The sequence below is a fragment of the Nuphar pumila genome, chromosome 6, assembly GCF_984573655.1.
Source record: "Nuphar pumila chromosome 6, dmNupPumi1.hap1.1, whole genome shotgun sequence".
In the NCBI taxonomy this organism is placed as follows: Eukaryota; Viridiplantae; Streptophyta; class Magnoliopsida; order Nymphaeales; family Nymphaeaceae; genus Nuphar; species Nuphar pumila.
In genome coordinates, this window is record NC_143254.1 from 133562096 (window position 1) to 133577469 (window position 15374).

General features: G+C 36.0%; 1 protein-coding gene across 1 annotated transcript; it reads right to left on the reverse strand.

Moving 5' to 3' along the window:
• Positions 1–88: 88 nt before the first annotated feature.
• LOC149836337 (protein TPX2-like) lies at positions 89–14776 on the reverse strand. Its single transcript, XM_090009755.1, has 14 exons — positions 14593–14776; positions 13262–13420; positions 10975–11124; positions 10437–10620; positions 8065–8173; positions 2235–2369; positions 1947–2044; positions 1751–1826; positions 1586–1648; positions 1365–1448; positions 1025–1113; positions 422–485; positions 279–344; positions 89–187 (listed from the first exon to the last, which is right to left on the reverse strand). Exons 1-14 carry the CDS (start codon positions 14774–14776, stop codon positions 89–91), a joined length of 1560 nt encoding a protein of 519 aa, XP_089865881.1.
• Positions 14777–15374: the final 598 nt, after the last annotated feature.

Below are 15374 nucleotides of genomic sequence, written 5' to 3' on the forward strand. Positions count from 1 at the left end.
AGGGACAGCTTAAACCAATCAAAATACAAAAAAAGTTTTAGCAGGAAAACAAGTGAAGAAAACATATATCAAAGAACCAAAAATAGGTTTATTGCACAAAATGAACATCAAATACATCTACCTTATTGAATAACTCAATTGGTGGATTGGGCTGAGGAAACCTTTTGTCTGTTGGAAAATTAAAACCCTGAAAATTGAGCACAAGAATACATAAGTCATCCACAAAATATTTAATTGGCATCTTAACATCAATCAGAAAAAATTCACTGATGGTATACCACTGGTTTTGTGGTTTCCCGCTTGAAATTTCGATATATACCATGATCTCCCTTGCTCGAAAAAATCTGCAGTTAGAAAGGACATGTAAAGTGAAAGTTTGTCATCAGAAGAAATGCCAGAGAGTTTGTCATCAAAAGATTACCTTTCTATTGAGTGGTCTTGCTTTAAATGTATGACCTAGCGTTGTGCCATCAGTAACTTTTGACCTGACAAAGGTAACAGGGTCCCAAAAGAAAACAATGAAGCAAATATATAGAGGAGCTGATAACATTTATATTTCCACAGCCTCCTGTGGTAATTAGGATGTTCACTACACATTTATACCCCTAACAAATTGAAAATGATACGGTGATTTGTGCATTAATCATCACCAACCATGGGAATTTTTATAATTTTATAATGCACAAATGACATTTATTAGCTATACTTTGAAAATGTACAATGTATTTTAATATATACTTTTCATAAAATTACCAGATGTGTAGGTTTAGTGATCATCAATGCATCAGATAACCATGTCACTTAAAATTTGCAAAGGGTATAAATATCCCGTGAACATATTAATGGCTACAATAGTCTTTATACGTCAACTTCTTATATATACCTTGATTATGATCTGAAGCAGGATCTTTACAGTATCCAATTTCCATGAAAAAGAGGGGAAAAGGTGTAGAACACAAGACAGTATGCATTATATTATCATTTAAATATGCACATATCATAGTTACCACTAAATTCAGCTTACCTTGGGTGAGAAGCAACCTTATCAGGATGTGGTGATGGTTTAGCATCAGCCGGATCACTTCTAGTGGCAGTGGTAGACATGTTTAAGACCTGAATGGACCAACTATGTTAATTCATCTGGAAATCTGGCAAATCATGCAAGATCTACCAGTATAATCCACTCGATTGAAATAATAATTGTAACTGGTGTTTTCTTGTTTTGGAATCACTTATCTTTGAATCACATCAAGAACTTGAATATATTTCTTATAAAAGAAAAAGAAAAAGATGGACATAATGATTCATCTATCATTCTTATGAAAACCAAACTGACAAGTGAGATGTAAAAATCAGCAACCTACATTATCTGGGTTGGTGTGAGACATAGTTGATGAAACAGCCATTGAGTGTTGCAAAGCCCTCTCTGACGTCTTCAAATGAAATTCCTAGGGAACATCAGAAGCAAGCAAAAAAGATTACAAGCCAATGCAAACTAAGGTCACAACTCTTTACTACAAAATAAACTCATATGCACAATTGAAAAGCCAGATAAACAGAAATGGATCTGATCCAGAAGACTTACTTGAAACACAGGCAACTTTCGTGCACTTCTTTGAGGAAGAGGTAAAGAAGGAGCCTCTAGTATCTATAGCATACAATGTAAAGTAAGAAAAAAATCTATTTGAAGCATATGGACACAAAAATATACAAATAAATTTTATTGAAGAACCTCCAAAGGAATACTGACTTTCCTGTTCAAAGGCTGTGCTTTAAACAAAGAAGTGGCTTTCATATGTTCATCCATGTCTGAAGCACCATTGACCCTGAAATTACAATAGTTATGGAGAGGCAGACCCTTAGAAAGTCAAGTCATACAGCAAGCACAAAGTTTTTTTAAACAGACTTGTATAAACAGAAAATTAAATTCAGATTGCAAGGAACACCTAATCCTTCTAGCCCTTTGTGCTGTTTTGAGTTCAGGCTCTCTTGGCACAGTCAATCTCAACTTAGCTTGTTCATGAATGCCATCAGCATGCCTATCCTGCAGAAACATCAACAAGATGAATATAATTGCTCTCAATAAAAAAGAAGAATAGCAATAAGTAAAAGAACTGAACTAAAGACAGCAAATTTTGAAAACAAAGAGAATCCACTAGAAATCATATCAGGTAAAATTAAATGTACAAGAAATAAATAAATATGGAAAGTGGAGAGGAGCATGAAAGCTTCACCAGTAACGAACACTTGTTGCTAGGACCAGAGCCATGTGTCCCCAAGCAGCTGGAGAGGTTGCTTTGACCTGGCATTCTTTTGGGGGCCTTATGAATCAAAGGTAGCTGTTCTTTCATATCATGTAACTGATGTACCTGCTTTATTAAAAAAGTTGTAAATATTCAAGGAACAAAGGAAAAAGAAATGAAACATAAAAAACATAATATAAAGGCAATTTCAGTGTAGACCTCAATAATGATCAAAGTGTTAAAATGTAATATATATATAATACAATATTATTATTATATTATATTATATTATTATTATTATATTATTTTCCTATTTTATTTTTTCTTTGTTTTGTATATCAAATATTATCTAGTTCAATAGGAACTAGATAATACTAGTTTGGTTAAGTTTCACTTGGAACTTAACCAAAATCTAGTCGTTGGAACTAGTCCAACGGCTAGATTTCTAGCCGTTGGACTAGTCCAACGAATAGAAGGGAGAGCTCCTTATGAGCTATCCCCTTAGCTCTTGTATAAATAGGGGTAAACCCCTCTCTTGTAAATTAGCATTTGTAATGCTTTTTAAGCATTTCATATTGCTTCAATAAAAGAATATTTTATTTCTTTTTGTTTCTCGTTATACCCTTTTCAAGGGTTTTTGCTATTGTGTCTTTCTAGACACCATTTCTTGTGGATCTAAGTTCTTAGTTGGAAGATTCTCATTTCATTACATGGTATCAGAGCGACGGGAATATTAGATATTGGAGAAAGGCTGTCTCGGTTTCCGTGCCCTTTGCAAAAGTGTTTCGCCACTTGAAGAGAAGTGTTTTATCACATCATTAGCCTCTACATCTTGTTATATTGTATCTCTTTCTTTTTCGCATTCTCTTTATTGTTCTTCTCTTCTTTACCTATTCTTTTTTCTCCCTTTGTAATCGATGGATGACAATGATAAAGTCACCATCATCTCTATAAAATTAAGTGATACAAACTATGTAACATGGACTTCAATCATGAAGCACCATATATGGAGAAAAGGTCTATGGGGGATTGTGGATGGTTCTGATTCGGAACCTAAACTATCTCTTACTAAAAATGAGGGAGATAAAGAGGTTTCTCTATTGGAAGAAGAGAAAATCAAGGCCCTAGCCTCTTACAAGAAGAAATGAAAAGAGTGGAGAATGGATCATGCGAAGATAATGTCATGGCTTATCAATAGCGTTGACATTAAAAAATGCTCAAGTCTTGCCAAATTTGATCATGCCGATAAGGCATGGGAATACCTTAAAAATATGTATTCCCTTAAAGATATTGCACATGTGTGCAATCTTCAAGAAAGAGTTCGAATAATGACTCAAGGAGACAAAACGATTCGTGAATATTACAATGGGTTGTCCGAACTTTGAGAAGAACTTTCCCTTTTGAAACCAAAGTGGCATTGCGCTGAAGACATCGAGCTTCGCCAAAAGTAACTTGATGCTGAACATTTCAACCAATTTATAACTGGATTAAGGTCAGAATTTGAAACCACCAAATCGACCCTCCTTCACCGAGGAAAAATTCCCTCTATTGTTGAAACTATTAAAAAATTAACAATGAAGAAAAATCGTCTCCGAAAAAGTTCTTCTAAAGCTGATGATGATTACGTCCTAGCTGTATCTAGGCCTGGGAAACATACTCGTACCTACAGGCCACCTCATTTTGGAAGGCAAAATGGTGAGTTTGACAAAAGAAAAGTGATTTGTCATCACTGTCATGAACCGGGGCACTATAGGCCTCAATGTCCAAAATTAAAGAAAAGAGATTAAAAGAAGGTTGCATCAGTTGAAGAATTGAAAGATCAAGATGCACCTATTTTTATGGCTCAACTTATGAAGATTCTTCAGCCTCTTCTTCAAAAAGCATCTTCTTCCGTTGAAGCCTCAACTGGAGCGGCAGTTGCATCTGTATCCGGTCCAGGTAACTTTCCTTAGCTTTTAGATTCTGGTGCATAATTTCATATGACCCCACATTATAAATGTTTATCCGAATGTCTTAAAAATAACTCAAATATTTCAAAAGTCTTTACAGTAGATGAAACATCTCTTAAAATAAAGGGAATTGGGTGTTTTGAAAAAACCAAAACTTAATTTAACTCTCTTATCTGTTTCCAAAATTTCTGATTATGGATGTAATATATCCTTCTCTTCTGATGGTTGCTGGATACAGGATCGTCAGTAAGGGAAGTTGATTGGGGAAGGCTATAAAGAAGGATGACTATATTACATGGACTTTTTGGAACTACCCAAGAATGTATTTTGTTTAAATGTTTAGAAATTGGAAGCAGACTTATGGCACAAAAGACTTGGCCATCCTCATATGTCTAAAATCCAATATTTTCCAAGTTTGGGAAAGTTTTGTAAATCTAAAAATTTTGCTTGTAAAGACTGCATTCTTGGAAAAATGAAAAGATTACCGTTCTCTAGTAGAACATTTGTTTCTACAAAACCTCTTGAGTTAATACATTCGGATGTTTGAGGACCCGCCCCAGTTGTTTCTAAAGGTAGTTTTGCATATTATGTCATTTTTGTAGATGATTTTACTAGACATACTTGGATTTATTTTCTTAAACATAAATCCGAAGTTTTTACTCACTTTCAAGTGTTTCATAAAATGGTCACAAACAAATTTCAAAGTAATGTCTCTATTTTTCGCACTAATTCAGGGAGAGAATTTATGTCTGGAGAGTTTAAAAACTATCATAATTCATATGGCATTATTCATCAATGATCTTGCCCAAATACCCCACAACAGAATGGTCTTGCAGAACGTAAACATCGTCACATTATGAAGACTACTCAAACTTTGCTAATAGCAAGCCAAGTGCCAAAAAGGTTTTGGGTTGAAGCAGCCTTAACTGCTACTTATCTCATAAATAGAGAATGCCATCTTCTTCTTTAGAAAATATATCTCCGATTGAAAAACTTTATACTTTAGCTCCAGACTAAGAGTGTTTGGTTGCAAATGTTTTGTATTTACCGACAAGAACGATAAATTCTCTCCCCGTGCAATCCCATGTGTTTTTTTAGGATATGCTAAAAACCAAAAAGGGTACAGATGTTACGATATTCAAAATAATAAGTTGTATGTGTCAAGGAAAAAAGTTTTTTTTTTAAACGAAAAATCCAAGGATATTACTGAATATTCTTTTTTAATTGATTAAACTTCCCAATCCAATGAAGAGGATTTTGAATGTAACTTTGACAATGATCAAAGTCCTACTAGCTATGAACATGGTAATGAAGATCAAACTAGTAGGGATGTTAGTTTACAGTATTCAAAGACGAAGAACTGGAGAGCAACGCCCCCCCCCCCCATGTGCGTTAGAAAGATTTTCTGAAGCTCCTCCTCGTAGGACTTCTAGAATCTCTAGAACCCTAGGAAATTTGTTTCCTATGAATCTTTTTCACCCTCATATAGGGCAGCTCTTGCCTTAATACAGTCCTATGTCGAACCTTCCTCATATTTTGAAGCCAAAAATCATGAAGAATGGATTGAAGCTATGAAATTAGAACTGGATGCATTAGAAAAGGCCAACACTTGGTCCATCCAAGACCTACCTCTTGGTATAGAGGTTGTTGATGGGTCTATAAAGTGAAAACCAAAAGTTATGGGACCATAGAAAGATATAAGGCATGTCTTGTAGCCAAATGCTATGCTCAAGAGTATGGCATTGACTACGAAGAAACCTTTGCCCTTGTGGCTCGAATGACCACAGTTCGAATTTTAATTGTTTTAGCTTCTATAAAGAAATGGCCTATATTTCAAAATGGACGTCAAAAATGCCTTCTTAAATGGGAGTCTTCCTAAAGGTAAAATTCTTCGTCTTGAGAAAGTGCTTTATGGTCTTAAACAAGCACCAAAAGCCTGGTATGACAGATTTAGTCATGTTATCACTGATATTGGTTTTCGTTCTTGTTGGACTGACACTGCCTTGTTTATTAAGCAATTTGATGCAGGTATCATCATTCTTCTTCTTTATATGGATGATATGATCATCACTGGAGGTGACAAACAGGGAGTTGTTAATATCAAATCTCTTCTTAAAACTCATTTTGAGATGTCTGGCCTAGGACTACTACGATATTTCCTAGAAATAGAAGTTGATTATTCTCCTAGAGGGTATTTGATATCTCAATCTAAATTTGCTTCTGATATTGTTTGCAGGTATGGTATTACTGATGAAAAGAAAGTAGATACTCCAAAAGTAGTTAATGTCAAAATGAAAATTGATGATGGAGAACGCCTTGAAGATCCTACTCCATTCAGACAACTTGTTGAAGCTCTTTCCTATCTTTCTATCACTCGACCAGACATCGCACATGCGGTCCACACAACTAGTCAATTTCAACATGCTCCCACCTCTGTTCATATGAGAGCAGTCTTACGCATTATTAGATATTTAAAGAGTTCTCTTTCACGTGGACTCTTCTTGTCTGCATCATCATCTTTAGATTTAATTGTTTATACTGATGCTGACTGGGGAGGTGATCCTAATAATAGGCACTCAACCACTGGTTTTTTGTGTGTTCTTAGGCGAATCTCTTATATCGTGGAGGTACAAGAAGCAGCAGAAGGTTTCTCTTTCCTCCACCAAAGCCAAATATAGAGTCATAGTGACCACCACAATGGAAGTTGTTTGGCTCAGACGTCTGTTAGCTGACATGGGAGCTGAAACAACACAAGCCTCGCGCATGTGCCATGACAACAAGAGTGTAATCTACATCGCAAGCAACCGGACTTTTCATGAACGCACCAAACACATAGAGATGAATTGTCACTATGTTCGAGAGGAGTACCTACACGGCACCATTGATCTGCCATATGTTACATCAGAGTATCAATTAGCAGATTTCTTCACCAAACCTCTTGCAACTCCCAGATTCCACTTTCTTTTAGACAAACTTTCGCTCATTGTACCGTAAGTTTGAGGGAGAGTGTTAAAATATTATATATATATATATATATATAATAATATTATTATTATTATTATATATTCCTATTTTATTTTTTATTTTTTCTTTATTTTGTATATCAAATATTATCTAGTTCAATAGGAACTAGATAATACTAGTTTGGTTAAGTTCCACTTGGAACTTAACCAAAATCTAGTCGTTGGAACTAGTCCAACGGCTAGATTTCTAGTCGTTGGAACTAGTCCAACGGCTAGATTTCTAGCCGTTGGACTAGTCCAACAACTAGAAAGGAGAGCTCCTTATGAGCTCTCCCCTTAGCTCTTGTATAAATAGGGGTAAACCCGTCTCTTGTAAATTATCATTTGTAATGCTTTTTAAGCATTTCATATTGCTTCAATCATAGAATATTTTATTTCTTTTTGTTTCCCATTATACCCTTTTCAAGGGTTTTTGCTATTGTGTCTTTCTAGACACCATTTCTTGAGAATCTAAGTTCTTAGTTGGAAGATTCTCATTTCATTACACAAAGAAGTCAAAAATACAGAAAATAATGTAACATGAACAATTTTATGTATGCCTACATCAAGAAGATCAAAACATACACAAAACCTCATGCAAACATGTACCATCATCTCCAAGCATGTTCATGTTTATAAGTGCAAGCAGAGATTAAACGAAGAAGCAAATATAGAAATGCATCTGTCACAACTTAGAGAGAGAGAGAGAGGCAATTGTAATATAAGAATATATCTGCATGCATATGAATGTGCAAAAATAGCTATATAAGCTACATGCATTCTAAAAATTCAATAACTTGGAAAACATGAAAGTGCAATTACAAGCACATGAAAGATATGGTTGAAGCTGAGAATAGGAGGCATTCACACCTTTTGCAAGTGACCAGCCTCTAGTTTTTGCCTCTTTGAAGCTTGGCATTCATTGGAAGATGCCTTCTCTGCATCCTTTTCATGCTTGGGAATAGAAGCAGATGCAGCCCTGACAAAAACACAAGGATGAGGGGAAAATAAAGCACATTGAACAATATCATTAAACCTAAGTAGCCAAATGCATGCCTGGATGCTTGGCTAGGGAAAAACGGGTGCAACCACTCCTTGCCCCAATAGAGTGACTCAACCTATGATTCAGAGTTAGGCAAACTAGAGTGCAAGAAATTCCTTCAATAACCATACAAGGTATTTTTGTGAGAAATCTTTTGCCTCAAGGTCCTTTAAGCTGTCACTCCAGGATTGCCCAGCTACGCTAGAGAAAATAATAGGAGAAGCATCTGATTCCTTCATGCCTGCATCCCTGCCAAAAACCAGCAGCAGCATACCTATTTCTGTAGATGCCCTCTGTACCAACTGATTGGTTGATTTTGGACCCAATGTGTCAAAAAATAGTCATCCTTTTAACTAGCACCACTACAGCATCAAATTGAGTAGCAACCAGCAGGGTGGCACTGGCCATCCTCCTAGCTACTGGTTTCCATCCAATTCAACCCCAAATGCACCAAAAAAAATGCTAGAGGGTATTGCAGAAGGGATTACCATGTAAATACATACATGTACATATAATACATACTACCCCCCCCCCACCACTCAGACACACACACACACACACACACACACACACACACACACATATATATATATATATGTGTGTGTGTGTGGGGGGGCGGGGGGGGGGAGGGCGCGGCGGTAATCTTTTCTTCAACAAGTTACACTAATATCAGCAGCATTCAACTTATTCGAACAACCAAAATACCATTAAAACCAAACATTTTTTAAAATATATAATTACCTTAGGGATACAATGAGTCTTTTTGTTTAGGAAGGAAGAAAAAGTCAAAACACATTTTTCAAAAAGTAATAAAGTGTGCTTTAGTTAGAATTATGGAGACAGACATTGGAAGCTAGAGGTTTTAAGTTGAGTAAGAGTAAAACTAAATATATGGAATGTCGGTTTAGTAAGCAACGAAGTAGTGATGGGAGTGTAGTGAAGCTTGGTGAGCAAGAAATACCGGTGAATGATTATTTCAAATATTTGGGATCCATCATTCAAAAGTATGGAGAAATTGATGGAGATGTAAATCATTGGATAAAGGTTGGGTGGATGAAATGGAAAAGTGCAACTGGAGTGTTGTGCGATCGTAGAATGCCATTGCGGTTGAAGGGAAAGTTTTATAGGACGACTATTAGACCTGCTTTACTATATGGTACGGAATGTTGGGCTGCCAAAAGATATCATATTCAAAAAATGAGTGTAGCTGAGATGCGGATGCTTAGATGGATGTGTGGAAATACAATAAAAGATAAGATTCGGAACGAGGAGATACGTAAGAAGGTAGGTGTTGCACCCATTGAAAATAAGATGCGAGAGAATCGTTTACGGTGGTTTGGACATATTCGGCGAAGGCCTAATGATGCTCCAGTTAGAAGGTTGGAGAAATGGGAAAATATATTAGTTAAAAGAGGTCGGGGTAGGCCTAAGAAGACTTGGATGGAGATGATAGGAAAGGATATGAATGCTTTGAACCTCACCGAGGACATGGCATTGGATAGAAATGATTGGAGGAAAAGGATTCATGTGGAAGACCCGAAATGAATTTCTTTTTTGGTTCATATCGCTGACCCCAATTGTTTTGGGATGAAGGCGTAGTTGTTGTTGTTGTTGTTGTTGTTGTTGTTGTAATAAAGTGTGCTTTAGTAATTTGAATTTAAAAAGTGAGACTGATTTTTTTGGTCCCAAGAAATACTATGTAATTTCAAAAATGTCATTGGTTTTAGGGTGATTAGGTCATTAATATCAGATGAATGCTGCTAACATTAGTATAACTACTTCAAAGTTAGATAAACCTACACACACACACATGGGCTTTCAGAGATGTTTGAATTTTTGTGTGAGTGTGTATGTATTCTCACAGATGTTTGAATTTTTCAGAACAACATGGACATGCAGAAGAAAAATGCTCTCGCAATTCATACCAAGACATAAATTTTGTCAAAGTTTAATGTGATCTTTTTGTTATAACAACTGGAGGTGAAGCAGGGCCAACAACAAATCGCTTTATGTGTGTGCGTGTGTGTGTGAATGTGTGAATTAGAAAGAAAAAGAAAAAGAAGCAACAAATTCAATATGTTATTTGATTAGGAAATTAAGCCACCATGAATAACAATTGGCCTACAGAAATTCACACATCATTTAAGCCACATATACATGAAAATTTCAAATAAAGAATCCAATGCATGTGAGGATATACCTTCCAGTAATTCTGCTAGAACTTTTTGCTCCTCTTGGGAAATTTGGAACCGGTATCTTGCTCTTGGCCAATTGACTTGCAGTAGGTTTCATCAAAGTTGAGCTTCTAGAAGAAAGGACACCTGAGAGCGCCTTCTGTTTACATTTGGGGATATCTTGTGCATTATGGGTGTCAAAAATCACTCCTACAAGAAAGGAATGAAAAAGGACTAAGATTATCAAAACAAAAAGAAAATAGAAAAGGGGTAAAGCAAACACAAATTAAACAATAGTTAAGCACTAAAATGCTCATTTTTTGAAATTTACAAATTGAGATAATTCAAATAGATGAGCTGTATCTGCTTACATGCATTTGCAACACAGAAAAGAAACTAAAAAACATTTTCATAGAATAGATGACAGTAAACATCAACTACAGTCAGAATCTAAAATCATAAAAATGAAAAACTTCCTAAGATGAGTATTGAAAGATAATATTGGGGTTCAAGTAACTCTAGAGCTTTGAGAAAAGAGATTGTATCAGAATTCAATCATCAAACCTTTAGAGAGGTCAGCTCCTTTACAAGAATCAGCACCACTCTTATCATTCATAAGGTGCTCCAAAGTAGTTGAGTGTTGTGAGAAATTCTGGATAGTGACCACTGGGAGATCAACAGATTGTTCCATGATTCTTATTTCTTGTGTATGCTCTGAGCAAAACAACAGAAACATATTTACCAAACTTGCAGTCAAATCTAAAATAGGTGACATATCAAAGGCAAAAAAAAACAGAACACATTGCATGTCCATTTTGCAATTCTGATTATGGACCAAAAAGGAATTGTCCCAAGCGTGCTATAGTTAACAAAGATTATTTTTTTGTAAGGGCCTAGAAACAATGGGCTTTCACGAAAACACAGCAACCAGAAGCACAAATATTAGTTACCACCATGATGTGAACAACTTCGAACACATTTTATGCCATGTGCAGAATATCCATCAGCAAATAATAGTTCTCATGAAGCACAGAAAAATCCAATTTGGAAATACAAAAGCTAGTTTAAAACCACGCATATTCCCTAAGGGAATGTTTGGAAGCAAGAAAAATTCTCATAGGAAAAGAAAATTTTGCCTATGAAAAGTTTTGATATGATAATTTTTCTAAATGAAAAATTTTCACTTGTTTGTGTAGCATGAGAAAAATAAAATGAAAATGTCAGAAAAATGGATTCACTCAAAAATTGACACAAAATTAACACTCAAAATTTGATTGTCTCCTCAAAAGTGCATAAAAATAAAAGGATAACCACTTTGCCAGCTTACACGTGTTCCAAATCTTACTAAATAGTTGAAGATGCCAAAGGCCAAGCCTGAAGATAGTCATCACACGAACACAGAACCATTTCACAATGAAAACTAGCATCCTCCTCATGGGGAGTTGAACTAATAAAATCTGTGACAAAGATTAATCTGGTTGATATCATTTAATTCATCCAAAATCGCATTTCACTACCACATCCATTATAAAAAAAAATAGTCAGATACAAATAAAAACAAGAGAAACAAGTGAAGCCTTCCCGAAACCCAGTCGTCATAAGCTGTTCTGTGTCATCTATATTCGCCAACCCTTGTCACTGATTACACATTTGACCAAAATGATACGAAGACAGCAAAACAACTCAATGTAGATGCCTAATGCATTTTACAATTGGTAATTAACTCAACATAACAAAGATTTCTAAACAAAACCTTTCTCAAGAGTTTACATAAAAAGCAGAGGAGAAGACTCAAAAACATCACACTCAAGGCATCAGAAACAGAAGAAAAATGAGGACCGAAATGGATTTTTTGGTACCTGATCCAGTGACAGCGAAGAGATGAAGGAGAGACCTGAAAATGGTGGGTGGGTGGGAGGAAGATGAAGATGAGAGAGAGAGAGAGACTCAGATGCAAAATTTTCTCTTGGTAGGAAACATTCCTCCACCCGGGGGGTGGATGAATGTTTCCTGTCAAAAATTGTACTTGTTAGAAAAATTCTCTTGTTTGGAACGGTCGAAAAATCCATATTTTTTCTTTCCTACCTTCACTTTTCCTACCTTTTCTCACTTCCAAACATGCCCTAAAGCATGAGAAAGAAAAGTAACAAACTTGAATTATTTTTCCAATTTAGGGGAAAGAAAATTAACAAACTTGAATTATTTTTCCAATTCCTCAGAATTTCTATTTAACTTTTTAGAATTTCACTTACATGCTTTAAAAAATTGGTCATGATAGTAAAATCAATGTCTTGACTCTCAGGGAAAAAGAAAAAGGAAAAGACGGCATGCTGAAATTGCAGTAAAAAATGTGCAGTTAATTCTACTTCTGGCCAATAAAAATAACAAAATATGAAACTGTTACAGGGCATCATAATGAAGGATCACAAAGTAAAGAAATGAAATGGTGTTTAACATTTCATTCATCCTTTCACATCATCTATTTAGCAAGTGATAGTGGAACATATCAGTCTTTAAATTCCAATTTAGTGAATTAACTGTTTTAACTGACAAGTAACAAGGCTCCTACATTCCAGAATAAAAAAATCACAATTAAGCTACAAACATTTACAATAAATGGTGTTTAACATTTCATCCATCCTTTCACATCATCTATTTAGCAAGTGATAGTGGAACATATCAGTCTTTAAATTCCAATTTAGTGAATTAACTGTTTTAACTGACAAGTAACAAGGCTCCTACATTCCAGAATAAAAGAAATCACAGTTAAGCTACAAACATTTACAAAATATTTTATGGGAATGTGGCCTCTCCATCACAAGCATTGTTTAACAAGAAAATTGCATATTACCTCTTTCCTCCACATCCATCATGGCCATTTTGGTGCCCATGCTAGACCTTGCACCAGCAGCAGGGAGATGAATAGAATCATAGGATTCAACTGTATGGACTTCTGGAAGGTCATTAACATCATCTACAAGTTCCCTCAAAAGTAACTTTGACAAAGAAGCTGCAATCCATAAGGACGGGAAAAAGTAAAGATGTCAATCCCGATTTAATAGTTCGATATATTCATGGTAGCATGTTGGTAAAACTAAATTCCAAATCTGCTTTTCATTCTGCTGAATGCCCATATGTATTACCCATAATCAGAGAAATATGTGAAATGAAGTCACTGTTACAAGAGCACAAAGCTGAAAAATACAATATGGAAACATCAAAGATTTTTTTTCTTGAGCAGAATTTTAAAGCTAGAACTCTCAGAATCTTCAGAAGAATGAAACATGCTATTTTCCTGATTTGTCTCTTTTTATCAGAAAATATAATGAACAACGCACTGGTCTATAGATAATTGCCTCATGAACATCCAATAACAGAAACAAGCTGGCTCAGAAACAAGTAACCGAGATAAACACTAAAATTTTCCGATATACGGAAACCACAAACCATAGGAAAAAGAAGATTAAAAGAAATGGGCGCGTCTAAGGAAGAAACTGTTAACAAATATATTTCCCATCAAACACATTGAGACCAAGAGTAGCTGACAACAATGTCAAGTTATGACTTTCTCCCTTTGAAACCCAGAAAAGCAATTATGCAGGAAAATGACACAAAGTGGGTGTGGAACGCTCATGTGTTTGTTCATAACAGAGGAATCTATTCTAAATCCCAAACACCAATAATGAGTTAGTATTGATGAAAACGGCTAAAAAAACATAGAAAAAATGTAGCTTAGGGTACGCATACACCCACATACCTCTTCCATGGTTCACTGAAAACTTCCATATGCGTCTCCAATCAACTAACAAGGATTTAACAAAAGGAACAGAAAACAAAGGCACCCATTCTTAGCCTATTCCGTATTATCGAAGAATTTATGCACGCCCCATCAATGTCCTCAATACAAATGTTCACCTTTCCCAACCACATTGCGTGTTTACGCGGAACCAAAGCGCGAAAAGCCTATAAAAGAAAAGAAAGAAGCTGATATGAAAGAACTCTATTCAAACAGAGACCTTCTCAATCCATCGTTTAGCATGTCAATGTGAATGAGTTCAAGCTTCAATGACTCGTTCCAACTACATTCTCCTCCATGCATACATAAAACGAGCGCTAATAAGAGGAGAAAAGGCAAAGAACCCCCAAAAGAAAGAGGAACAAGGGAAGCATGAAGAGTCTTACGCGAAGGAGGGTAGCTGCCGACCGTCTCGAACCAGGCCTCTGCTTCTCGCGACTCGGCAGGCGTCTCCATTTCCGTGAAGTCGTAGAAACGTGGAGCTGAGAATTCGTAGTCTAGGTCGATCTGGAGGGACGAAAACCCTTCGTCTCCTTCTTCGACCATCATCTCCTCCATCTCCTCCTCCATTTTCGACGCCGATAACGAATAAAGGGGGCAAGAACAAAAGACTAAAACGTCATATTTCCACCATTGAGATCTTCAGCAATCAAGAAACCCCCTCCTCCTTTTTCTTCTTCTTCTTCTTCTTCTTCTTCTTCTTCTTCTGGGTTGGGAAACAAACGCAGGGAAATGTTTAGGGAGGCAAAAGAAGGCGAACGTTTTCTGCGGAGCCAAACACCGAATTTGAACGCGTCGAGACCCCAAGCTGTCGCCGAATGTGTCTTTAGTGCCCCCTGTCTTACCTTTTTTAACGCCGACCGTCGATCTTCAGGATCTGACGGTTTTGACTTGACATGATTTTTTTAGCGGGATGTTTTCTTGCGTGTATCAAATGTTCAAATGATTTCAGCCTTAATTTGTTGACCACAGTGGGGGTTCTGTTTTTTATCGACGTTTTAAGTTTTGGTACAACAGCCGTTGACACATTACATTTTTAAGCTTTTGAGTTTTTGAAAATTTCAAACTTTCGAGATATCGTATCTGTTGGTGATGATAAGATACCTATAAATATAATTGTAATATCTCGGTTTAAATAGAAGGAGACCTATAAATATAATTAGAAACA